Raw genomic sequence first — 27,704 nt, 5'->3', positions numbered from 1 at the left:
TCATAATTATTGCATAAATATTAATTATAAATCATAAAATTATCTCAAAACACCAAAAAAGAAAAGAAAAAATATTATAAAAAACAAGTAAAAAAAAAAAAATTAAGATTTTTTTATATATATATTAATCCCGCCCTCCGGGTCCATTTGGACCCGAAGGTCCCAAGTGTGACTGTTAAACGAAGGACCCCAGAGGGTTAAAACAAGTGGACAAAAACATTCAAATGTAAAGAATGATTAAACTTTATTGGACATGAGCAGTCATACAAAGACCCAATATAACCGACCCATCTACAATCAAGAAACATCAGACTGAGGCTCATCCTGTAAATAAATACTGTGTTCCTGAATGGATTTTCACCCTCTAGTTCAATTAAGTGCTGAATGTATCTAAGAGGAAACCTTGGCACAGAAGAAAAGAAGTTCCCAAAGACTTCTGGTCTACAATCACACTGCTAGACCAAAAGCTGAACGCAGGAACTACTCCAACATGGAAACTGATTGATTTGATATAATTAGCTTTTTTCAAATAATAATCTAAAAGACCATTTCAGTCCAAACTCAATGACAAAAATATGTACAGTAATTACTTCTGTAGGGCTGAAGAACCACGAATCAGTTGCATACACATCAAGTCATTTTTCCCTGTATAATGGAGTTAAATGTAAAGCTCTAAAACATTATGAGGTGCTTTTTTGGCAAGATTTTTTATTCGCAACCCGATCGACTGATGCAAAATCCGATACACAAAAATAAAGATACATTTGTTACATCTCAGTCAGTCATGAGTGAGTAATTCGCTTGCTGTTAACAGTCAGTGTAAATATAAGCCCTCCAAAGTCAGCTATTAAACACAGAAGCTCCTGAAGACAAACGTTCATCCTGTAACAGTTACGTACTGTCAGTGTTACGGTCAAGTGCAATATTATGTGCCAATCGAATCTTCTAACTACGTGTAGAAGATGACTTCTGGGATCTGGCCGTCCTCTACGGACGTGCCGTTGTTGTTGCCCGCGGCGTAGCAGAACGTGAAGCAGGTTTTGGTGCCGGTGCCGGAGGACTCGTGCGTGACCTTCCTCATGCCTTTAGTGCCGTAGTGCGAATCCGGACCCTTCGAGAGGAGAGAGAGGAACGTTACAAACACCGACAGATTCACTGCACATCAAGCTGATCTTTAGGACTCGTTTTATGAGTCATGAAAAAGTCCATATTTAATAAATGTACATTAGCAGTGCCATTTTAAAAGTGCCTAATGTTGTTTTGGAGTCTCCTACAACAGGTTTACATGCATTCAAGATCAAAAAACACTTTAATGTTCTTCATAATCTCCACTGCACATCAGCTCTTTTCTCTCAGCGTCTGAAACGGTTCGTTCGAAGATTCAGTCTCTCTAAACCCCGCCTTTCTGAGAGCTGCTCTGCTCTGATTGGTCAGACGGCCCAGTCTGCTGTGATTGGTCGAAACCAAACGCTCATTATCATATCTGAATCTCAGCTCTTGATACTCAGTGATACGAACAGTAACGATGGCGTGAGTTTTACCGTGTCAATCTCATCACAGTGGATTTGCTTTGTCAGCAGAAAACAGCGTCTTCTCCACATGAACAACACCAACTCTTCCAGTCTCAGATACACTACAGTGTTTGAGGGCGGAGCTAATTCAACCAATCAAGACCATAGACTGGCATTATGCTAATTAGTTACAAACCTACACAGGTTCAGCAGGAAGTGAGACTGGAATATCTGACGACTCGTTTCAGGCAAGAGGAAAAGGAAAAAAAAAGGGAACCAGAATAACAAATGTCTTGGTGTGGATGAAATCACTGCATTAAACTGTTAGTTTAAGCAGATTAACTGATAAACACACGACCTCACCTTTAATGTAGCACAGGCTGTGTAATTGACATTGGGCAGAACCTCCACCGGTTCCTTGAACATGACCCTGAACGTGTTGGCCGACCCGTCACAGCTGAAGCCGGTGTCGTTCTGACCCAGGACCGTGTTGCTGTCTGTGTGGATGATCTGAAAGAAACTCACTCAATCAGGGTCTGTGAAGATACACTTACAAGCAGTATTTACTATTAGAATAATTCTGTAAATGATCAAGTGGGTATTTTTGGAGAGTTAAAATACCATAAACTAGTTATTCTGGCAACTCAAACAGTAGATCAGGCCACTGGAAACTCTAAGATCATGGGTTCGGTTCACAGGGAATACATGCACTGATAAACCGTAAACCCTGAATGACCCTGAAGTCTCATTTAAGAGTGAGCCAAAGGCATTAATGTAAATCTATAAAAGTTTGACTTTCTGAACAATGTAACGCTTTCAAACACTGTTTATTAGAGCGGCCTGACACGTCAACCTCTGGTGCAACCAATGACCTGCAAAACTATACGAACAACTGAACAGCACTGTTATTAGTTAACTAACTAAATTCACGATAAAAGTTTTTTTTATTACTTTATTAACTAAAAAAAATAATTAAACATTTCTCATTTTTGTTTAACTTGTAATAAAATAAATATAACTAAAACTGAAATAATTCATATTTACCTTTTTTAAACAAAATAAAATAAAAATATAATATAAATATAATATGAATATGATCATATATACACTAATTCAAATTATTAATAAAATCTAAAATAATAATAATCTAAAATAACAGAAATTACAAGTTTGGAAACACTTTATAAACTGAAATAAATTATTTAAAAAAAACTTTAAAACATTTCTCATTTTCATTTAGTTTATCTTCTACTAAAATAAATACAACTAAAATAATAATTCATTTTTCTAAAAATAAAATAAAATAAATTTAAAAATATAATATACTGACAAAAAAACAAAATTACAACACATTTGATTTTATACATATTTATATTAATTAATAAAAACTATAATTAGATCTCAATGATCCTAAAATAACAGTGAAATGACCAGTTTGGAAACACTATTAGCTGAAATAAAATATTAAAGAAATGAAACATTTCTCATTTTCATTTAGTTTAACTTCTACTGAAATAATAAAACTGAAATACCAATTAATATTTATTAAAATAAAATACAATTTTAAATATTGTTAATATATATATAAAATTTTAAAAAATCGTGTAAAAAACACAAATGACACACATTTAAATGAACTTGCACTGATGAGAAAACACGTTCTGTTGGACAGACGTACCTGTATGTTGACCTGATAGTCTGTCGGCCCGTGTATGGATCCATAAAGCCCGAAACCCACAATAAATATCCTGCGATTTACAGAGAACCTGCAAACACGGTCATAGAGTTAGTGCACTTCACACGGGCGGTGACTGGAGCCACGGCGTTTCCATTACAGATTTGCACAAAACTTTTGCGATATTTTCTAAATGTCGATATAAAAACATTGCGAAATGACACCGATTCCATTAACCGATGTTATACGGCTAAAACATTTTTTTTTTCTCGCGCGATAAATCATTCCAGAAATCCTGGCAACGGATGTTGGTAGGTTTATGTATATCCCATCCACCGCACTAGCCATTATTATTAATGGAAGGAGACGTATGTGTGTTATCCAAGTGTTATCCAAGCATTAATAGCAAGGAAAGACCCATATACTGGGAGCAGCACATATGAGGTGTTTCTCCCTCATTTCTGCTTCAAGCTCTTGATAAATTGTGGCATTTCTTTGTGGTTTAGAATCCAGTATTCCTGTGATACTTTTGTCTTTTATGAGTTTAATAAAGAACTCGGTCTCTTCTTCTGTCCAAACACACTGCGTCATCTACATCATGTGACCTGTAAATCCACAAAAACCATCGCAGTTTCCATTGCAGTTTTGCGAAATATTCCTTTTTCGAATTGCCTGAAAAACCACCTCATGCGAGCAGAAAAACTTTTTTGCGATAAATGGGAGTTTTTGCGAAATTGACCCTTCGCAGGGAGTTTGATTGACAGGCGATCCGACCAATCAATATCCACCATCCGCCGAATCCTCCATTTTTTTGTAGATTAACATTGGAGGATTTGAACTGTGTACTGACGTCTTTCCGCGGTTAAAACAACATTCCTTCTGATGTTCATTCATGTTTATTTGATGCTATAAATGAACTAGAAGGAAGAGATGATCGGTTCACGAGCCGCTTTAACTGAGGCTCTACAGCGATCTGTCAGACACATTAAAGAGCCACAAAACGGTATTTATTGTTTAAATTTCTTTTAAAAAATGACCAAATTTGAAAGGTGAGACTTTGCTTCATATCAAAAGTACCCTGGTCTGTCCGGTCTCAGTGTGCTGTCAGTGTCCTCTCTGCTCCGCGATGTTCACTGTGTGAGAACATGTGTGGCGTGAGAGCGGCGTGGCTTGTCGGACATAGCAACAGTAACTAAAGGGGGCGGGTCTTTGCGAACGGTCAATTGATGCGTTTCCATTGGGTGTATTTTCAATTTGCGCAATTTGAAGTGTAATGGAAACGCGGCTCGTGAGAATGTCTCTCCGGCTCACCGGATGCGGTCGCTGGTCCCGCTGTAGCCCCAGCGGCTCTCCACCTGCCCGAAGCGCGTGATGCTGCACTCCTTCCCCCGCAGACAGCAGCGCGGCCGGTCGATGAACTCCACCCGGGGTTTAGGGTTCACCGTGAAGTGCAGGAAGAGACTCACCACCTCTCGGTCCGTCAGAATGGCTGATTGAGCAGGACCTGAGTGAAACACACCACACACACACGCTCACATTTACAGGGTTCGTACCGATACTGTAAAATGAAATTCAAGGACTTTTCAAGCACTACTTTTTTGGTTTTCAAGGACTTCAGAGATCTCACGTATCAAACAATATCTTTATTATCTTTCAAATTCTAAAAAAGGTAAATAGATCAACTAAAATAAAACAAAAATGGTACAAATAAAGTGCAGCGGATGCAACGACTGTGGTAACTTTAACTATTGAAAGGATACATGCCAAATATATTGTTTTTCTTATTCAAACTGATTCCCCCCCTCATGAATATATGATTGAGCTGAAGAATGAAAGCTGTATCATATACTTGGATATTTATGAGCAATATCACACTCATAGCCATGCGAAATGGCTCTATATCTATATCAGACGGGCTGCAGTGTTCATTTTGCGTGAAAAGATTGTTTGGTAACACTTTACTTGAAGGGGTGTGCATAAGACTGACATGACACCGTCATAATCATGACATGGCAGATGTCATAAATATGAAGGAGGTCTTATGCATGTTTATGACAACTGTCATTAAGTGTCATTCGCTCAATTATGACATGTTTAATGCAAATATGACATTGTGTGAGATGTCTTTGTTATGGCAACTTGACATTACTAAGACAACACAACCTGTCATAAATATGTCATAAACATGACATAGCAGATTAATTATCAAACTTAGGAAACCACTTAGGCTTTAGGGGTTAACATTTCATTAAACTGTCATGTGGTTGGTTTTGACATTGGCTGTCATGAAGCCATTATAACATTTTAATGACAAATTAAATTTGTACCACTGTACTTGAGGTCAAGAAAAACATTAATGACACAGTTATAATGGCTTCATGACAGCCAATGTCAAAACCAACCACCTGACAGTTTAATGAAATGCTAACCCATAAAGCTAAGTGGTTTCTGAAGTTTGATAATTCATCTGCTATGTCATGTTTATGACAATTTATGTTGTCTTGGTAATGTCAAGTTGTCATGACAAAGACACTGACTGGTTATGATGTACTGGTTTATGTCAAGTTGTCATAACAAAGACATCTCAAACAATGTCATATTTGCATTAAAAATGTCATAATTGAGCGAATGACACTTAATGACAGTTGTCATAAACATGCATAAGACCTCCTTCATATTTATGACATCTGCCATGTCATGATTATGAAGGTGTCATGTCAGTCTTATGCACACCCCTTCAAGTAAAGAGTTACCACCTTTTCATAAATACGGCTGTTTTCAAGTTTTCCAGGACTTAAATTTCTAAAAGTCAAATTCAAGCATTTTAAGCACCTTGTACGAACCCTGTATTTACTTCTATAAACCTTTAAGTCATAAAAACCTGATACAAAACAAGGCGAGAACGGATGGAGACCTGCGGCGAACTCCTCGATCGTCATGAGAGGGAAGCGGATGAGACTGAGGGCTTTTCCCAGCACACGTCTCTTGTTCTCCGGCGTGGGCTGAAGCTGCTGTCGATGCGTTTCGGCCTCCGCCCAGCGAACCGCCGCTACGAACAGACGCACCTCTCGCACGCCCAGAGTATCTCTCTCCAGCACCGCAAACAGTGTGTCTGAGAGAGAGAGAGAGAGAGAGAGAGAGAGAGAGAGAGAGAGAGACATCTGTGAGGATGCTGACAAAAGTTGTATTTCAATTGTTGACACCAATTCCAATACTACAGTAAAACTAATGTGCTACTGAACAAACTCCATTTAAAATGTACATTAATACCATAAAAAGTAAAAAAAAGTGAAATATTATTATAATTCAAAATGGCTGTTTTCTATGGGAATATGTGCTCAAATGTAATTTATTCCTGTGATCAAATCTATATTTTCAGTGTCTTCAGTGTCACATGATCCTTCAGAAATCATTCCAATATGCTGATTTGCTGCTCTCATTATTATCAGTTGAAAACAGTCATGCTGCTTCATATTTGTGTGGAAACCATGTAAATATATTCAGTAAATATATTTAAACGGTAGAGTATATCATTTTAAAATAATGGCGTGTGGCCTTTATTTATCAGTGAAGTAAAAGAAAACATTGCTTGAAGTTTTTCACGTCAACACTAACAAATTTAAGAACAAAAAAATAATTATGACCAATGCAACAAAAAAAAAAACAAGTCAAATAAATACATAAAACGACAAATGTTTGGCATGATAATGAGATATATTGATTAGCGGTGGGAATCTTTAGGCACTTCGCAATCTGATTCTGGGAGTCACGATCCAATCTTATCTTATTAATTATTACAATTCTTCATATTGGTGGAGTTATGAGGTTTGACTGACAGTTTGAGGAGCCAATGGAGTCACTAGGTTTAGTCACAAGCTCTTTTAACTGCTTTTCATTGGTTGAATATTTGTAAAAACCCACAGACAGAGGTAAAGGATGACCAATAGCATTGATTTTTTAAAATAAAACATAAAAAAATGACAAAATATAGAGATACACGGTTTCTGCCTGAAAGCGACGATATATTCAATTTTGTAGCATTTAATTAAATTAAAAAAGTTATTTTATTTTTGTGATAATTTTCCACACAGTGGTTGAGAAACACCTTTGTAATTCGCTTCAACATTTGTTATCGTTATGGAAGACTAATGGATGGTTTGGGGTTTTTCTGTGTTTGAGTGTGGATTTAAAAGTAAGAATATAATAATGCCATGAAAACTAAACTCACAATCGATTCTGAAACTTTCAGAATGCGTTGGAGGATCATTGTTTTCCTCCCACCCCTAATATTGATATTGATTCAGTCCTGTCGTGGTTTGACTGAGCAGCAGGCCTGTACTGTGGTGCATTGTGGGCTTGAATCCATGATACAGTACCCAGATCAATATCTGTGAATCCTTCCGCAGCCAGAGCGTCTCCTGTGTTCTTGTCGATGTTCTCCAGGCACAGACTGGCCAGCTGAGGCTCATCGAAGAGTCTCGCCTTGACACAAACAACACAATCAGAATCAGAACCACAGGAGCTGGAAGTGGAAACATCACACACACACACACACACACACACACAGGGTTTGAAATTAACACCTGCCAAATGAATGTAAAAATCAACAGTGGCAGGTAACGCTGCTAAATCACTGGCCAATTTGGCATGTTACTTGTCTTATTATGTTTACTCACTTTGCTGGGGAAGTTTGTGTAATGGTTGGTTCAGATTACATGATTTTAGCCGATTTTGGCACGATCCGTTTGACGTGGGGTGTCGTGGGGATTCGTAAACGACAACGGGCGTCGGGACGCAAGATTCTATCGTTTCATCTCATATAGTGTGTCATAGTGGACGATAACTGACGTCGCGTCTGCGATGCTTCACGACATCACCATAAAAAGACAAGCATGTTTCTTTATTTTTTTTTGGTCCTCCACGACGGTTCCGTCAAGAGTGAGTGTGTGTGTGTGTGTGTGTGTGTGTGTGTGTGTGTGTGTGTGTGTGTGTGTGTGCGAGTGAGTGTGTGTGTGTGTATGTGCGAGTGAGTAAGTGAATGAGCGAGAGTGAGTGTGTGTGCGAGTGAGCGAGAGTGAGTGAGTGTTCGTGTGTGTGAGCGAGTGAGTGTGTGTGTGTGTGTGCGAGTGAGCGAGAGTGAGTGAGTGTTCGTGTGTGTGAGCGAGTGAGTGTGTGTGTGTGCGAGTGAGCGAGAGTGAGTGAGTGTTCGTGTGTGTGAGCGAGTGAGTGTGTGTGTGTGCGAGTGAGTGAGTGAGCGAGAGTGAGTGTGCATGAGTGTGTGTGTGTGAGCTTGAGTGAGTGAGTGTGTGTGAGCGAGAGTGTGTGAAAGTAACGTGTAGTCTGACATGTTTCTTGTCCACAACACGACAAGATTTTAGGAGTCAAAATTGTGTAATCTGACACAGTGACTGTCGTAACAGACAAAAAAATAATGTAATCTGAACCAGGCATAAGACAAATCTGCACAGATTAAGCACAAATACCCGTGAGTCGTCATGATATATTAAATACAGCGTATTGTGCAGAATCTGCTCATATCTGGCTTACTTGAACACACACGTCACTACACAACTAATAACGGCGCGCTTGTTCATTAGCATTGAAGCATTAGCGGAGATTAAAAAGCATTTTGTTAACAGAAAATACATCGTTATTTTCCAACATCCTGCATTTTCATCAGACACTGGCTTATCCTGAGGCCACAGGTTTGCTCTGTTCTGCGTGGTGTTTGATGTTCTGTGTTGATCTGTCCTCCTAAAACACATTTTTGGTGAAAAGCACGAGGATGAAAGAGGAAGAGAGGAGACGCTGGATGACAGGATTTTGTTTGAATAAGAAATGAATGTGTGAAATCCGAATTTTATAATAAATAAATATATCAGCTGTGACGTAATTAATCTGGTTTATTACTTCTTTTTTCTTTCGGCTGGTAGAAGTTCTGAATGGCCGGTAACTTAGTAGCCAAATTGTCCGGTGAGTGAAAAAGATAATTTCAAACCCTGCACACACACACACACACACACACACACACACCTGTGTAAGCAGCATGAACGCGTTGTCCGCCCGCAGGTTCTTCTTGAGGAACTCCACACAGTGAGCCTCCAGGGCCGGAACGGCGTATTTCTTGGCGGTGTAGAGCGTCGTCATCACCGTCTCCGGGCCGATCTGAACTTCATCCGAGTACAGGAACCTGGAGAGAAGCTCAACGTCACATCTTTCTGGAGAATACACTGCCGCTGAAAAGTTTGGGATCGGTACGATTTTTTGTGTTTCTAAAAGAAGTCTCTTATGCTCACCAAGGCTGCATTTATTTAATTCAAAGTACAAAAAGTACAGTAATATTGGGAAAATTGTATTTATTCCTGTGATGCAAAGCTGAATTTTGCATTTGAATGATGATCAAAACACATTAATTATTATTATCATTGTTGAAAACATTTTTTTTTTTCAGGATTCTTTGATGAATAGAAAGTTTACAAAACAGCATTTATTTGAAATAGAATCTTTTGTAACATTATAAATGTCTTTACTGTCACTTTTGATCAATTTTAATGCATCCTTGCTGAATAAAACAATTGATTTCTTATTTCACAATATTATTGTTTTTGTTTGTATTTTTAATAAAATAAATGCCACCCTGGTGAGCAGAAGAGACTTCTTTTAAAGATCTTAAAAATCGAACTGATCCCGAACTTTTGAAGGACAGCACACACACATACATATGAAGAAACCTGATCATACTTGAGCAACGAGAGGAACGCAGCAGCTTCTACATCCGGAAGCTCGATCTCTGTGGACGTGGTGGCCATGCCTCCATTAAACATGGCATCAAACACTGCACTGCCAGCGGCCAGAACAAACCTGGAATGGTCAAATTATGATTAATACATTTATAATACTGTACATTTATTTAATAAATACAATTATTTTATGGCCAATATGCACATATCCAGACAAATCAAAATATGTTTACAGGTAGTATTCGCCATTAGCTTTGCCTTTAATTTATTCTGATTTCAATTAAAAAGCAAATTGGGGAGACATATGTGAGTGTGTGTGTATGCATGTATGTGTGTGTGTGAGTGTGATGGGTAGGTTTAAGGGTCGGGTTAGCGTGTGTGTGTGTGTGTGTGTGTGTGTGTGTGTGTGTGTGTGTGTGTGTGTGTGTGATGGGTAGGTTTAAGGGTCGGGTTAGCGTGTGTGTGTGTGTGTGATGGGTAGGTTTAAGGGTCGGGTTAGTGAGTGTGTGTGTGTGATGGGTAGGTTTAGGGGCCGGGTTTGTGTGTGTGTGTGTGTGTGATGGGTAGGTTTAGCGGTCAGGTTAGTGTGCGCGTGTGTGTGTGTGATGGGTAGGTTTAGGGGTCGGGTTTGTGTGTGTGTGTGTGTGTGTGTGTGTGTGTGTGAGATGGGTAGGTTTAGGGGTCAGGTTAGTTTGTGTGTGTGTGTGTGTGTGTGAGATGGGTAGGTTTAGGGGTCGAGTTAGTGTGTGTGTGTGTGTGTGTGTGTGTGTGTGTGTGTGTGTGTGAGAGTGATGGGTAGATTTAGTGAGTGTGTGTGTATGATGGGTAGGTTTAGGGGCCGGGTTTGTTTGTGTGTGTGTGTGTGTGATGGGTAGGTTTAGCTGTCAGGTTAGTGTGTGTGCGCGTGTGTGTGATGGGTAGGTTTAGGGGTCGGGTTAGTGTGTGTGTGTGTGTGTGAGATGGGTAGGTTTAGGGGTCAGGTTAGTTTGTGTGTGTGTGTGTGAGATGGGTAGGTTTAGGGGTCGAGTTAGTGTGTGTGTGTGTGTGTGTGTGTGTGTGTGTGTGATGGGTAGGTTTAGGGGTCGGGTGAGTGAGTGTGTGTGTGTGTGTGTGTGTGGTGGGTAGGTTTATGGGTCAGGTTAGTGAGTGTGTGTGGTGGGTAGGTTTAGGGGTCGGGTTTGTGTGTGTGTGGTAGGTTTAGGGGTCAGGTTTGTGTGTGTGTGTGTGTGTGATGGGTAGGTTTAGGGGTCAGGTCAGGTCAGGTTAGGTTAGTGTGTGTGTGTGTGATGGGTAGGTTTAGGGGTCGGGTTAGTGTGTGTGTGTGTGTGTGTGTGTGTGTGTGTGTGTGTGTGTGTGAGATGGGTAGGTTTAGGGGTCAGGTTAGTTTGTGTGTGTGTGTGTGAGATGGGTAGGTTAGTTTGTGTGTGTGTGTGAGATGGGTAGGTTTAGGGGTCGAGTTAGTGTGTGTGTGTGTGTGTGTGTGTGTGTGTGTGTGTGTGTGTGTGTGTGTGTGTGTGTGTGTGTGTGTGTGTGTGTTGGGTAGGTTTAGGGGTAGGGTTAGTGTTAGTGTAAGGAGACAGAAAATACAGTTTGTACAGTATAAAAACCATTACATCTATGGAGAGTCCCCACCAAGATAGCGAACCAAACTGTGTGTATGTGTGAGTGAGACTGAGAGAGAGTAAATGATGCCAGAACTTTCATTTTCAATAGTTTGATGTAATAATAATGTCATCATCGGTGCATTTAGTTAATCACCTGTGTGCAGGTATCCGCTGGACTCCCATTCCTTTACCCACTAGAAAGTGAACATCACTCAGTACTTCATTATTGAACAAGAACGCAAATCTCTCTTTAACGGTGCTTTTCGTCGCCTGCCAGTTATAAACGGGCTCCCGGTACACGAGCACGGCAGCTGCGGACAGAGACGAGTGTGTGGCCGGTGTCATCGCTGCGTTAGACGGGCTTCCGGTCATGTTCGAGGCGGGCAGAGCCAGCGGGCCCATCACCGCAGCGGCAGCCGGGACAGAGTTCATCAGATTCGGCGGAGGTCCTGACGCGACACCGGGGCTTTCCAATCCCGCGGGCCCCGTTTGAGGGTTTGAGCGTCTCGTTACGCCATGAGAGCCTCCACCGCCTCCGACGGATCCTCCGTGACTCGCAGCCAAGGCGTAAGGACTGTTGCTCGGTTGGCTGTTACCCAAAGGTCCGTGTCCGGAGAAATTTAAACACGGAACCCGACCACTATTGTCTCCGGTAGCCATCTTACACTAAGGCGCGCACCCGTTGAATGAGTAAACAAATCACGCGCAATGTCAGTATCCTGTCATTACAGGCGCACAACATCCGGTCTTAAAGTGATAGTTTACCCCCCCCCCCCCCCCCCCCCCCCAAAAATTTTTAATTATGTCATCATTTACTCACCTTCAAGTTGTTCTAAACCTGTGAGTTTCTTTGTTCCCAGAGGAATATATTTTGAAGAATGTTGGTAACCACACGGTTTCTTGTCCCATTGCCCTTTTATTCATAAACTATGGAGTACTAAGTCAGTAGGGACTAGCAACAAAAACGTTCTTCTAAATATCTGCTTTTGTGTTCAACAGAACAAAGAAACTCAAACAGGTTTTAAACAACATGAGTGTGAGTAAATGATGACACAATTTTCATTTTAGTGTGAACTATGAGTAGCATATTGTATTTATATGAAAATAAGACGAGGCATTACGTTAAATCTGTGGAGTGAAGAAAGGATGAGGGGCAAAGTGTAGATGCAGGGTTAGGGTTAATATAACACTTTAAAATATGGACACAATTTAAGTTCATTTAGAGTGTTAGAGAAAACTGACAGAAAAAAAAAATAGACAAAATGGTTTGTCTAATTCTAATTCTCTTTAATTTTTGTCAGCCTATTTGTTGTCGCAAGTGTTGTAGCCATTTTTAACATGTTGTAGAGTTATATACATATTCTGATTTCTGAATATTCTGATATTCCGATTTCATCAAATTTAATGTCAACACATCATGTTCAGTTTGAATTTCACACGCATTGAGTGAACTGATGAATTTGACTCATCATAGCCTATAGGCTTTATGCTTTTAGGTTTGTAAAGAATGTTGTGGAATATGTTCGTTTGATAATATGTGTTAATAAATCGTGTATTTTTATTTGAGATACAGGATAGTTTTTGATGAATCAGGGATGGCCCACAAATTTGCCTGGAGTGCATGATCTCAAAGAGTTTATTGGTAGGCCTATATCTCGTGCAAATAACACATTATATCAACTGTATTGAAATTTACATATTATAGCTGGACCTTAAAGTTAACAGAAGTAATAAAGAAAAGAAAAGAAAAAACATCTAGGTAGGCTAACACATCTAAATTACACGTTTAACAAAAAATCTTCCATTTTTAGTATAAAGAATTTGATGAAATTTTTTTAACGTATCTTTGGACGTCTTAATGTAGCCTAATACCTGCATAAACGTATTATTTAATGCAAAGCGAAAAAAAAGAGAAAAGATCTCTGTTGTCTCTGTATCCACTTGATCTTGTTTACCTGCTGATTGCCGCTATTGTGTCCATGTATTTATGCAAATTACAAAATAAAAGGGCTATTTAACACGATGTCGGATTAAAACTCTCGGGACTCGCATGGAAAAGCTGCAGTATGGCAAGCCGTTTTCTCCTTACGTTGATAAACACACTTGTAAAATGATCGATGGAATCTTAATTACATTTTTTGGGAAAAACAAATCCCATTTTTTGAAAAAGTAAAAAAAAAAGAGTGCCTTAAACTTCATTGATTTAGAGGTCCCATATTGTCAAAAATGAAATTTCCTGGCTTTTTTCATGATAACAGAGGTCTAGGGCCGATGAAACTACCATATAAGTTTCAAAACAGTCAATCCACAGACAAATGCACACAGCCTGCATGAAGTAGCTGTGTAGTGACAACAGGCCAATCAGAAGAGAGGCTCATGAATATTAAGTAGACGGGCCAAACTCAACCTGTTCTTGGCAGAGCTCCTGAGAAAGGAGCTGTAAAAATATATCGAGGTGGTTTTTGGTACTTATACCGCAAATATATATTCTTAAGGACATCAAAACCTAAAATTAAACTTCAGAAAGGTGTACAATATGGGACCTTTAAGTTGGCTTAATCGATTCCTTAAAAATCCCACCTCTATTTGGAATATTTTCCCTCAGCAAAGTTTGCTCTAATGTGTAATTATGATATTAATAAACTCCCTATCAAGCTATCTAACTTTCACCAACAAGTTCTTTTAGCATGGACTCTTATTTACAAGCATAACTTTTCTCCTCATCGGTGTTACATATGGAACAATAGGAATATTTGATTTAAGAATAAGTCTTTGTTCTATAATCACTGGTTCAGTAATGGCATATTTAGTTAGACGGCTCTTTAATAACAAAGGTCTGCTATTCCATCTGGCATTCTCGTGCTTATCAAAAATATACTCTCTCTTTGGCTTGATTATCTTCTCCTGAACCCGTCAACACTCCTATTGGTGAGATATGTTTCACTGAAATGAAAGGAAGAAATTATAATGTAAGAGTTCTATTCCTTGAGAACATTGTCTCTGCCCTCCTGCAATCTCATCAATCTGCAATCCCACTTTTTGATCATTTAAATTGGCATAATATATGGTTCTTACAACAAAGGTTTTTCCTCACAAACAAAGTAAAATAAATATCTTTTTAATTAATTCAGAATATTTACGCTGTCAAAAATATAATTTTTATTTTTGGATTTTTTGAAGCGGATTCAAATGCCTGCTTCATAATAACTCTAATTCTTTTCCTATGTAAATTTTATATTCATAAATGTAAGTTTTCAAATTGTAAAATTATTTATTTGCTATTGTTACATGAGATAAAACATTACTTGATTACAATTTCATCCTCTTAACCCAAAAGCGCTCAGAACATGTACAATGTGCACGACCTACAAATCTTTTTACCTTAATGTTTACATTTCTTTTAATTTAAGTAATGCCCTCTTTCTTTCTTTTTTTCCCCCCATTCTTGTTTATTTTACTGTCTAGCTCTGTTGTTTGTTTTGTGCTATGGTGTTGGTGACATCTTTTCTTTTACTATTCTTTATATTTTTATTATTCTTAATAATTATTGGTGTGTTCTAATTTAGTGTTTAATTTAGTTGTTTCACACTGTAAACTGAATGTTCAGATAAAACGTCTTTTTTTTTAAAGGACTGAAACATTTTAGCATTAAATACCCCTGGCTGTACTATAGCCATAATTTAGTTATGACTCGTCATAATTGGAATGAAGATATCTACAATGTAATTACGACTAGTCATAACATTTACATTAGAGATTTCTACAATGCTATTTTGACTAATCATATTCTTCCATTGACTTCCATTAAAAATTATTTCTGGATATCTTCAAATGAGTTTTGACTAGTAGAAATAGTAATTAAAGATGTCTCTAATAGATTTTTTAGGCATAATTCTAATTAGAGATATCTCAAATTACAATTTTACTAGTGATAATTAAATTAGAGATATAGTCCTATCTCTAATTACCTTTGTGTAGGCTATTATGTTTATTTATTTATTTTGTATTGAACTTATAAACAACATTACAAAAACAAAACCAGGCATCAAAGACAAAAGCTCCAAAGATAAACAAGAAAAAAAAACCTTTGCATATGTGTGACTCGTCAATTGAAGATATCTATGACATCATTAGCTACAGATATCTTTAATGGAGTTTTGAAATGAGTCAATAGTCAATTTAATCATAGTCAAATGAGAATTATGACTCATCAAAATGCAATTGTAACTATCCAAAATATATTTATATATTCAGGAACTTGCTCAAGGCGTATTTATCACTGACCGCTTATAACAGGCAATCTCAATGTGGTGTGAGATTTGTTAATATAGGCTATGTGTTATCTTTTATTATTTTGGTTTTTATGTAAAGCCCTTTGGTCAACCTCGGTTGTTTTTAGCAGTGCTATAAATAAACAAAAGAAAGAAAGAAAGAAAGAAAGAAAGAAAGAAAGAAAGAAAGAAAGAAAGAAAGAAAATCAAAACGTAGTTTTATATGCCAAGCCGGCTTGCCATAGTTATCTGCGTAAAATAAACCACTGGTTTGTGAGACATTGGGAATGCATGTAGTCAGAACATGAATGAACACATATCCTGCATTTCACATTTATCCATTTAGCAGATGCTTTTATCCAAAACGCTTTTTCTTTCTTTTTTTTTTAATGTAAATTATCCTTTTAAATAATGTAGACGTCTCCCATATATCTGACATATTCAGCCGGATCCCATCATGATATTTATTGCATGATAAAACTTGAATGCCTCTGTTCTGCGATTTCTGTTATGTAATGTCAGCACGTAGGCGCAGCTCCGCATGCGGATTGTGTGGGAGTCCCGCGTATTTTTTTATTTAATTATTTTTTTATATATATGGTGCCGTGATGATGATGCTCGGTCTGCTTCTCATCAGCGTGACGTCACGCTGGTGCGCGCGAGCTGTCCGCGCGGCGCTGGTGCTGAAGCAAGATGGCAGTGCGCTAAACGCCCGATAAACTGAGAGGAAAAGTGCTTCACATCAACATTTTCCGTTAGTTAGTCTGTTTATTTATGCGATTGTTTTAGAAAAAGCTGTAGTCATGGCTGTGTGTTGAGGGAAACCGGCTGAATCAAATCACAGCACGTAAACGGACTGTCCCGTTCCGGCGGAGGTCGACGCGACGCGGCGCGATGTCTCTGCTGTGCGTCGGGGGTGAGTGGAGGCTTATATTTGCCCTTTGTTGGGACAGAATGTTCTCTGCCAAATTAATCATATCATCATAATGAGTGTCTTACAAAAAGTACCATATTACAGTATCAGAAGATTGAATCATCAGCATATTCATGGGACTTCCTCACAGGATGGCATGGTATTTGCATAGTACTTTTTGCTTTACATAAATAAGTACCTTGGCATTTTGATTGCTTAGTACATGTAAATACATGGTATCCTTCATGAAAAAGTACTGTTGTAGTACCATTGTACAATATTATGGTATTTAATTCAAAGGATAGTGCATGAATACCATGGTACTACTATGGTGCATGTCCAAATGTGGTACAGTAAAGCATAGTGATGGCATACCACATATTTTGGAAATGCACCATGATAATACAATGGTATTAATCCCTTGAATTACCATGTAAAAATATGGTGCATATCCAAAAAATGTGGTATGCCGTCACTGTGTTTTGTACCACATTTTTTTTGGACATGCATCATATCTTTAAATATCATGAATGTTCAAAAAATGGACTGTTTTATAAGGGATTGTACACATAAAAAAAATCTTTGTCTTACTAATGTTTGCCATGCAGTTTTTCATTTGTGTTTGGCTTCTTTTTAGTGTTTATAGTGTTTCCCCTCTGAAGATTCATTCTCCTGTTAATCAACCAGTGAATATTAAAATTTAATGCAGACTATGTTAAAACGTCGCAGTATGTTAAGGATATGATGTGTTGAAATGTGTTAGTTTGCTCATATTGCTCAGTGCACTGTGGGAAATCTCTGGAGCGGCGTGTGAAATGAGCTCGTGAGGGAATCCTGTGCGTGTGTGTGTGTGTGTGTGGGTGGGTGTGTGAGCTTGATGAAATGACATTTCTGGTGAAGATCATTCTGGTCACGCTCTAACCGGTGGAATCTTTCAGGGCGTCACGTTTCTTCGGCTTCGCCCACATTAGCCATGTAGATAATAAATGCAGATTGATTGACAGGTCAGTTATGATCGGAACAGTGCAGGTTTGATTGTCAGTGCCTCAAAACAACAATCATAGACATCGTTGCGTGTACATGCTCTGAAAGCAATATGTGTTCTGTACTGCATATTAGTCATAGAGACTGTTATGCATCAAAGGCACTTTAAAAAACAAAAAACTGTAATTCAGCAAGGCAGATTTAGCTCCGATGCAATGACACGTGTGGACGGCTCGTTCTTATTCTGTGCCGCACCAGCATATATATATATATATATATAATAACACACACTATAGCTGCTCTCTCACCAGTAGTGCTGGTCATCATTGTGAGCATCTGCCAAAATCATGCCTGGATCATATTTCATCCTAAAAATCAAAGAAACTTAATATATATTATATTATACATTAGTATTCTTTTTGCATTAGAATATTGAGATGTGATGTTTTACATTACACTAATGGGAATAGGAATATATATATTCCCACGTCTGGGAATTCTGTCTCGATCCACTCTCTCGTTCCCTGCAGTAAATCAGGAGCTTTGATTTAGAGGTATTCCCTGAGTAAAGGCACAGCGACGGCTTGGGAAAAGGGTCATGGGTTTATTGCTCTGTGAGATGAATGAAACTCTTATTCTCGACGTGCTGTTCGTCATGACAGAGGTGTTGGATCAATGTTCATTACAGGAGAGAGTGTGGAGCATGACTGAATCAAGCTCTTTACTTAAGATAGCAGAAAGACATGTGTTGGGGCTCATAAACCTTTAACAGTTTGTGTAATGAATTCTGAACACGTCTTAAATTAATGCATTACATAATGCCTCAACTTTTTCTGCTGTTGTGTGATATAACTCGTGTGATGTTGGGTGGTGTTGTCATCCCTCTACGGATGCTGAATGTAGGAGTGTTTCACACTTATGTAATATTGAAAACGCTTTAGCAGTCGGCATGGGCGGATAACATCCCACCTCCGGTTTTCAGTCAAACGTCTCAGGAAAAAGCAAAGTCTTCACAGTTAGTAATGTGTTTCCATGTTTGTCAGTTTTATTGCTCACGAATAATGTCCAAATGTTTCTTTTTTAAGATACTTGGCCATAATGAAAGAAAGATCTTTATTTTCTCAGTTGTTTCTACTAGATTGCAATGAGACGGAGAGCAAATGGAGACTTTTTTTTCCTGAAAAATGTTCGACCCTGTAATCTCACATTTGTTTCAGAAGACTCAATAATATCTCAAACTGTGTTCAGATTAGCCAACATTCAAAAGTCGGAAATCTCAATATGAACTCAAACATTTCTCATCATATTCTCAAATTATTTTGTGCGGCAGTCCATATTAATTTTAAAGCTCTATCCTCTTATTGTATGAAAAAAAGTCTTCACGGTTAGTAATGTGTTTTGATGATTATGAGGAGTTTTATTGTAAATAAATGATGTCCAAATGCTTTTTAAAATACTTGGCTATTATGATTAAAACAGACACAAAATATATCCTCAGTTAAGGGGTCAAACACAAAGAAGGCATGATAAATCACGGCTGGAAGCATCAGAGCAACTGTAACAAAGAAAAATTAAGATGATTTCAGGCAAAATGGCTGAAAAATCATGAATACAATCACTAGTTAATTGATTTAAGGGTTTATCACTTTCAACCAATAGGTGGCGCTTTGACCAAACTGATGTGATGTGGTCAGAGTAAGTTGACAATGCAAGGTTTGGTGTCAATATGCCAAAGCATTGCAGAGATTCAGTCGTTATGGCATCATGCCATCAAATTTGTTTATGCGGTATATGAAAACTGTTTTGTTTATCGACATGAAATACATAAAAAAAATTCCCGCCATTGCCTGACAAGAAATTTGACCAACTATGGCAAAAGTGGTATCTTTGTTCTCAGCATGACCCAAGGAAACTATTAAGAACTATTAAACATTTTTTACAATATTATTACACCAAAGTTATTACAATAAGCAAAAACAATCAAAAGCTATTAGCATTTTTGAAAATTTCATAACTTTTGACCACAAGGTGGCACTGTCTCAAAACTTTTTGAGTACCTTCAGGGCATGGTGCCAAAGACACATACCAAGTTTTGTAATGATACACCAATGCGCCCGTAAAATATAGCATTTTATGACTAAATTCGAACTGGCCGACACCCATGATGGCCGATATGGGAAAATCGTTCAGAGGGTAGATGCAAAAAGAGCCATTTTTCATATCTCCTGACCACTAGGTGTCACTGTGCCGAAACTGTACAGGTAACCTCAGGTCATCGTTGTCGTAGCACGCACCAAGTTTGGTCAGAATACACTAAAGCGATGCAGAGATAATGCCTCACGTTCATTTTGGCGTGCTCTTCGTCAAATTCAAGAGCACGTTATTCGAGAGCGGTTCGATGAATCCACATTAATTCTTTATCTTTCTGTCGGCATGATCTGAAGATGATCTGGTAACATTTTTGTGAAAATTCTAGGAGCAGAAGATTTTTTTGGAAAATTAAAAATGGAAAAATTCAATTGAATTTCATTGAATCGAGAAATGGACATTTTTTTTGTTTCTAGCCCTTACGGTTCAATTTGGACAGTTGGTGGCGCTAGAGCGATTGAGATAGAGACTCCAAATTTGCTATGGTGACAATTCAGACTATCCTCTATCAGTGTGCCAAATTTCACAACTTTCCCACAAGCGGTTCTATGGGCAGCCATAGACTTCCAGAGCGAATAATAATAAGAAGAACACTAACGCTTACAATAATGAGAAAGTCAGAAATCTCAATATGAACTCAAACGTTTCTCATCAAATACTTCATTATTTGCGCTGCTGTCCATATTGATTCTACGGCTCTAAACTCTTACTTTATGACATTTGTGACTCGTTTGTGTTTTAGGAGAAGCTTCTGAATCAATGTTGATTTAAAGGAAGCAACTCTGGAGACATAATGGAGTTCTCAGACTCAGTTATAAAGAAGAAACAATAACCTTGTGTGTAAAACCCATTCAATAGGCCCATTAGATTTTAGAGTGAGTGTTTTGATTTCACACACATTATTTCTCAATGTGTTCAGCCGAACCTCATTATATGAGAACATTTTCAAGCGTTCTTGTGTTTAAAATGCACTCACACACACACACACACACACACACTCACTCACACACTTATGCACTAGATGTGTTCATCAAACAGCAGCGCTGCATCTGTGAATTGTTTTTAACTTCTTTGCTTCATTTTCTTTCTCACAGTCAGCTGGTTGTTTTCCTCTCGACTGGCGAATAAATGGGGCCTGGGAGTCATTGATTACGATGTGTTGTTTGTGGGCAACAGATCCAACTCTGAATTATTTATATTGGCAGTGATTTATGATTTTGAGCTATTATTAAGCACTAGTTTCCGGGGTTCTGGGATCCAGCGTCCTCTTCATTGATCTGGCCTCTGTATTGATATATTACTCTGGTCTGTTTTAACTGCACTCACTGAAACACCGTATGATGGATCTGCACACCTCCCTTTAATTCAGTCTGAGGTGAAGCTGCACGGCAAAGATTTCTTTCAGTTTGTCCCAGTTCTTCATCAGATCTTCAGCAGTTCTTCATCAGTTCTTCATCAGATCTTCAGCAGATCTTCATCAGTTCTTCATCAGTTCTTCATCAATTCTTCATCAGTTCTTCATCAGATCTTTATCAGTTCTTCAGCAGTTCTTCAGTCTTTGCTCATATGCTGCTCTGCCTAAATGGGCAGATCATATTTCTGTCGACTGTGCAGATATAAAGAAGCTGAATCAGACAAGAGGATCTATTTTTATATTAATCTGGGGATATCTATCTATCTATCTAGCACTCTTTCTTAGAGTATATGAATGAATGAGTCTATATGTCGGTCTGTGTCTATCAATCCATCAGTCTGTCTACCTATGCATCCATTTATCCATCCATCCGTTCATCTGTCTGTCTATCTATCATCCATCCATCCATCCATCCATCCATCCATCCATCCATTTATCCATCCATCATCCATCCATCCATCCATCCATCCATCCATCCATCCATCCATCCATCCATCCATCCATCCATCTATCCATCCATCCATCCATTTATCCATCCATCTATCCATCCATCCATCCATCCATCCATCCATCCATCGTCCATCCATCCATCAATCCCTCTGTCTATCTATCTATCTATCTATCTATCTATCTATCTATCTATCTATCTATCTATCTATCTATCTATCTATCTATCTAGCACTCTTTCTTAGAGTATATGAATGAATGTGTGTATTTGTAACTATGAAAACTCTTGTTTGTTTCTGAGGGATGAAATGAAAGGAAATGTGGAGAAGAGAGTCTGATAAATGACATTATCTGCTGATGATCTAATAGGACAGGATGAAGCATCCGGATTCATCAGAGACACTGGAAGCCCTGCGGAAGAAAACCCTGAAAAGAGACACGATGACTCAGAACCCAAGAAACAAACATCAAACGAGTCTGATAAAAGCATTCAGTGTTTTACACTGAGGAATTTGCTGATGGTTGAAGTTGAATTGAAGTCTCTTTTCTTTTCCTGCTGGAAAGACCAGCATTTATTGTGTTTGGATGATGATTCTTGTGTCCCAAGGCTTAAATGTTGGTCCAATCCTTACTCCTTGCTATTGAATGGCTTCCTTAATATTTTATATCAGTCTTATGGACTTTTCTAGTGCTGTTTTGTTCTTGACAGCCTCTGGTCACTGAATGCTTTTATTGTTTGAAAAATCTCCTTTTGTGTTTTTCAGAAGAAAGGAAGTCACACAGGTTTGGAATATTCCAACTATTCCCTGTTGACTTTCTTTCTTTTCTCCTCATGCTCTGACGTTTCGTTGTCTGTGTTTTCCTTTCATTGAGTGTTGAACTAATTCTCCTAACTCCTAACTCTTGCATTAGGTTAAAGGTGCTCTAAGCGATGCTGGGTGACGTCACTTCTTGTTGACGTTCGAAGTATTGTCAAACAAAACGGAGGCTAGCTCGACCCTCCCTCCTCCTCATCCCGTCCCCTCCCCCTCCCTCCCGTGCTTCCTGAAACAGTCATGAACCATTTAGAAAAACCAAACTGGGTTTACCCGCCTGTCCAGCAAAACAGAGCCTCCTGAATGTGGGATCGTAAGCCCTTCTGCCGGCGGAGTTCTCGCCACCTTTTGAACGGTTTTCCGATGTAAATTCGGGACTTCGCGTTCCTTCTCCTTTTCCCTATACTTTGTTATTTGTTCATCGTAACGTCGTCTCTTTGGTCGTGTGTCGGCCATATCAAAATTCTCAAGAATATACAATTTTAACGTTAGTCGTTGTTAGGACACCTCTCCTCTAGCTAACTTCCCTCTTCATGCTTCTGTAATTGAGAAATTAGAAAATGCCGGACAGTCAGACAGGACCTTGCTGGAAATTACCATTTGAACTCACCATTTGAGACAAAAGTCTCACCTCAGAATACATCTCTTTCCCTCTCTCTCTTTTGCTAAAATCACCTGAGATTTACACACAATCTATATGGTTTAAATGTTAACAATTATCATCCAGTTTTATAAAAGTTTGGTATCATTTGAAATGTCTCAGTGCGACTGGTACAAATGTCTCATTTCCAAATAAGTAAAACAAAAGGTAATAAGGTTTTAAAAAGTTTTAGAGATAGCTGGCACACAAAGGAAGGTGGTCTCCTGGCAAATGGTCTCAAATGATGTTGAAGGACCTCAAAGAATTTAGCCTCATGTATTTTAATGTCGGGTTCGCATCTCTTCTCTTTCTTCCAGAGCATTTGATGTTTTGTATCGATTATCTTTCAATTGATTATGTAATTGGCATGATACATTTACCTGACATAATAAATTGTTACATTTGATTATTCTAACCGTCTTTTATATTATTTTCATTAAAGAGTTAAAAAGAATAGTCAAACATTTGCTCACATTTAATGATGCACAGATATCATTAAAACCTTTTCATTTATGGAGTCAGATAAAACATCGAGAAAATACATATTCAAATGAATTGCATTTAATCAAAAATTCTTTGCCTCGAGAAAAGACAGTAACACGTAGAGACCTTCCGCGCTGGTCGGATGCTGGACTTTGGGCCGATCGAGCATGAGCTTACACTTCACTCTCCTCCACTCCCCACACCCCCCGCATGTGCACGCGCACTAACCCCCCAACCCCCACCCCCAAATCATTCTTGTCGGTTATTGGCTGGAACACTGTTTATGTTTCGTGGTCCAGGCTGGGCCAGTTTGCTTTTCTTGCCGTTTGTGGAGCCTGGGCTGTCTACAGAGACCTCGGTTTTTCACAGTGTGTTCAGGGGACAGGCAGCTAGCGGATAGTGAAGAGATGTTTGCTGGATGTGACCAAAAAAATTTGGCCTAAAAAACGCGTGACATCGCTTAGAGCACCTTTAAAGGGATACTCCACTTTAAAATGAAAATTCTGTCATCATATACTCACCCTCATGTTGTTTCAAACCTGTATGAATTTCTTTCTTCTGCTGAACAGAAAGGAAGATATTTAGAAGAATATCAGTAACCAGACAGTTTCTGGTCTCATTGACTTCCATAGTATATATTTTTTCCTACTATGGAAGTCAATGAGACCAGAAACTGTCTGGTTACTGATATTCTTCTAAATATCTTCCTTTCTGTTCACCAGAAGAAAGAAATTCATACAGGTTTGAAACAACATGTGGGTGAGTATATGATGACAGAATTTTCATTTTAAATTGGAGTATCCCTTTAAGCTTCTGGGTACAATCATTATGTTCTGTGTCTAGGGATGCACCATATCGGTATCGGCCTATATATGTTCATTTTTAATGTTATCGTTATCGGCTCGATAAAAAAAATTGGGCTGATATATTAAATCCGGAAGATAATGGATTGTTGCCATCAGCTGAGACACTTCAGATGCGCACTGTTCGACATGATGGTTTTGAATTGCTTGGAATATGATTGAAATCACAGGAAAAGGGAAAAAAGGAAGGGAAAAAATAGGCTAGTTAAGTGCAACACAAGGCTGTGATATTGGCTAGAGATATAATGAGAACATCATTATAATTGTGTGCTTGGGACATGGATTTTAATGGTCGGACTTTTGTTTTTGTAATCAGGCTCTCAAAAATTATATAAAAACTTGGATTTAGATTTATCGGCCAATATATCGTTATCGGCTTTCAAATATAAAGAATTATCGGTTATTGTTATAGGCCAAAATTTTCATATTGGTGCATCTCTATCTGTGTCAAATTGACCCTGATTAGTTTCAATACAGTTGACAAAATAAATATATAAATAAAAATCAGGTAAAAACTACAAAAGAATGACAAAAAAATCTAACATATGATATTTTAAAACTGTATTCAACTATTTTTTTAATATTTGGTTTTTCACACCATGAATATCATAAACAGCATTTTTTATTTTACATTTTTTAACATTTTTGCACAGAGTGCTTACCTGAAGCTCAAACAGTTGAACATGGTGCTAAAAAAACAGCAAGATTATGTGTTCGATGATGAATATTTACACCGTATTACAACTTCAGCGCAGCGTATATTCTTCAACTTAAAAGTGTCAAATGCATCACTGTGAATTTAAATACCCTCAGTTGGTAGTTGAGAAACTGACATAACAAAAATCAATTTTTTATTTATATTGTGGGTTGGTGCACCTGCCTTTAAACCATGAAATTTGCGGGTCAAATTGACCCATTGATCACAATCGTGATAGAAATTTCGTACAAATCCCACAACACTTTGCATTCATGTTCATGACCCTAAATGAGAAATAGTTACACAATTTCAAGAAAACCCAGCAGGCAATTTTGCATTTAAAATACGTCTAATAGTCGTCCAAACCCAGCCTAGGCGAGGCAAAACAAGGCATAATTTGGGCTGTCAGTGAAAATGTAGTAGTCTAAACCATAGCCCAATAATAGACTAGTCATCAATTAGATAAAGAAATGAGTGAAGAAATGAAACCAAACACCTTGTAATCACCTTGTATCAAACATCTCGCAAGTTAATTTGGCAAAACCGACATGTAAGCAAATTCAAGGTTATTTTGTCTAGAAGTGTGTTACTCAGAGCCGGACTATATCGGGTCTATAGTTAACCGAGACGCTGAAATGACTGGGAAACCTCGTAGTTTAATCAGTGTTTCTGTGTGCTGTGGGTCAGGTTGAACATAATATATTGATCAGTCTCACAACATCTGCTCAATCTTCATCCTTATCTGATGTCATATCTTGCCCTCTTGAGTAACTACAGTGACATTAGACGGATGCCGGCGCTCTCCTCTAGGCTCTAATCTGTTCAAATGGTTTTATTGGCCGGAATCAGAATCACTGCAGCACAGAAACCGCAACAGCACTATAGGAATGATTACCCAGAATGCAACTCACTTTAGATAAGAGTGAAAATGAAAACCACACAAAGCGTTTAAAGAGGACCAGCAGTGTGTGTGTCTCTCTCTATGTGTGTGTGTGTGTGTGTGTGTGTGTGTGTGTGTGTGTGTGTGTGTGTGTGTGTGTGTGTGTGTGTGTGTGTGTGTGTGTGTGTGTCTCTCTCTATGTGTGTGTCTCTGTGTGTGTGTGTGTGTGTGTGTGTGTGTGTGTGTGTCTCTCTATGTGTGTGTGTGTGTGTGTGTGTGTGTGTGTGTGTGTGTCTCTGTGTGTTTGTATCTGTGTGTATGTGTGTCTGTGTGTGTGTCTCTCTCTCTGTGTGTGTGTGTGTGTGTGTGTGTGTGTGTGTGTCTCTCTCTCTATGTGTGTGTCTCTGTATGTGTCTCTCTCTCTCTATGTGTGTGTGTGTGTGTGTGTGTGTGTGTGTGTGTGTGTCTCTGTGTATTTGTATCTGTGTGTATGTGTGTGTGTGTGTGTGTGTGTGTGTGTGTGTGTGTGTCTCTCTCTCTATGTGTGTGTGTGTGTGTGTGTGTGTGTGTGTGTGTGTGTGTGTCTCTGTGTATTTGTATATGTGTGTGTGTGTGTGTGTCTGTGTATCTGTGTGTGTGTCTCTCTCTATATGTGTGTGTGTGTCTCTATGTGTGTGTATCTGTGAGTGTGTGTCTCTGTGTGTCTCTCTGTGTGTGTGTGTGTGTGTGTGTGTGTGTGTGTGTGTGTGTGTGTGTGTGTGTGTGTGTGTGTGTGTGTGTGTGTGTGTGTGTGTGTGTCTCTGTGTGTGTCTCTCTCTATGTGTGTGTGTCTCTTTGTGTGTGTGTGTGTGTGTATCTGTGTGTGTGTCTCTCTCTCTCTGTATGTGTGTGTGTGTGTGTGTCTCTGTGTATCTGTGTGTTTCTCTCTCTATGTGTGTGTTCGTGTGTGTGTGTGTGTCTATGTGTGTGTGTGTCTCTCTCTCTGTGTGTGTGTGTGTGTGTGTGTCTGTATCTCTATGTGTGTCTTTGTGTGTGTATCTGTGTGTGTCTCTCTCCGTGTGTGTGTGTCTGTATTTCTATGTGTGTGTGTGTGTGTGTGTGTGTGTGTGTGTGTGTGTGTGTGTGTGTGTGTGTGTGTGTCTGTATGTCTATGTGTCTTTGTGTGTGTCTCTCTCCGTGTGTGTGTGTGTGTGTGTGTGTGTGTGTGTGTGTGTGTGTGTGTGTCTCTCCGTGTGTGTGTGTGTGTGTGTGTGTGTGTGTGTGTGTGTCTGTATGTCTATGTGTCTTTGTGTGTGTCTCTCTCCGTGTGTGTGTGTGTGTGTGTGTGTGTGTGTGTGTGTGTGTGTGTGTGTGTGTGTGTGTGTCTCTCCGTGTGTGTGTGTGTGTGTGTGTGTGTGTGTGTGTGTGTGTGTGTGTGTGTGTGTGTGTGTGTGTGTGTGTGTGTGTGTGTGTGTGTGTGTGTGAAAACTGCTGCTTCTGTGTAGATGAGAGAAGCAAAGTGTATGAGTGTTGAGCACACGCTACATTATGGCCAAGCATGCGCCCTTAAAATAGCATATGAACGCGCCGCTGACTTTAGACGAGGTTTCTCCTGGTCAGTGGTGGAATTGTTTTCTGAA

The 27,704-nt window shown here is 38.8% G+C and overlaps 2 protein-coding genes across 3 annotated transcripts in view; one reads left to right on the top strand and one right to left on the bottom strand.

Annotated features, from left to right (window-relative positions):
- Positions 1-219: 219 nt before the first annotated feature.
- Positions 220-12,254, bottom strand: btbd2b (BTB (POZ) domain containing 2b). Its single transcript, XM_084411870.1, has 9 exons — positions 11,685-12,254; positions 9,928-10,047; positions 9,220-9,376; positions 7,563-7,668; positions 6,101-6,298; positions 4,498-4,690; positions 3,190-3,277; positions 1,875-2,021; positions 220-1,111 (listed from the first exon to the last, which is right to left on the bottom strand). The coding sequence occupies exons 1-9, from the start codon at positions 12,188-12,190 to the stop codon at positions 950-952; spliced, it is 1,677 nt and encodes a 558-aa protein (XP_084267996.1). The 5' UTR covers positions 12,191-12,254; the 3' UTR covers positions 220-949.
- A 4,167-nt stretch (positions 12,255-16,421) lies between these two features.
- The window catches only part of LOC311292254 (protein unc-13 homolog A), a 75,230-nt gene continuing 63,947 nt past the window's right edge, over positions 16,422-27,704 (top strand). For both annotated transcript variants that reach the window (XR_014627699.1, XM_084411869.1), the window contains exon 1: positions 16,422-16,717. Coding sequence is in view for 1 of the 2 variants with exons in the window: in XM_084411869.1 (XP_084267995.1) it covers positions 16,696-16,717 (22 nt within the window). In the remaining variant the exon portion in view is untranslated. The remainder of the gene's footprint in view (positions 16,718-27,704) is intronic.

Source organism: Rutilus rutilus (genome assembly GCF_951802725.1).
Source record: "Rutilus rutilus genome assembly, chromosome: 6".
In the NCBI taxonomy this organism is placed as follows: Eukaryota; Metazoa; Chordata; class Actinopteri; order Cypriniformes; family Leuciscidae; genus Rutilus; species Rutilus rutilus.
This window is presented reverse-complemented; position numbering and strand designations above follow the sequence as displayed.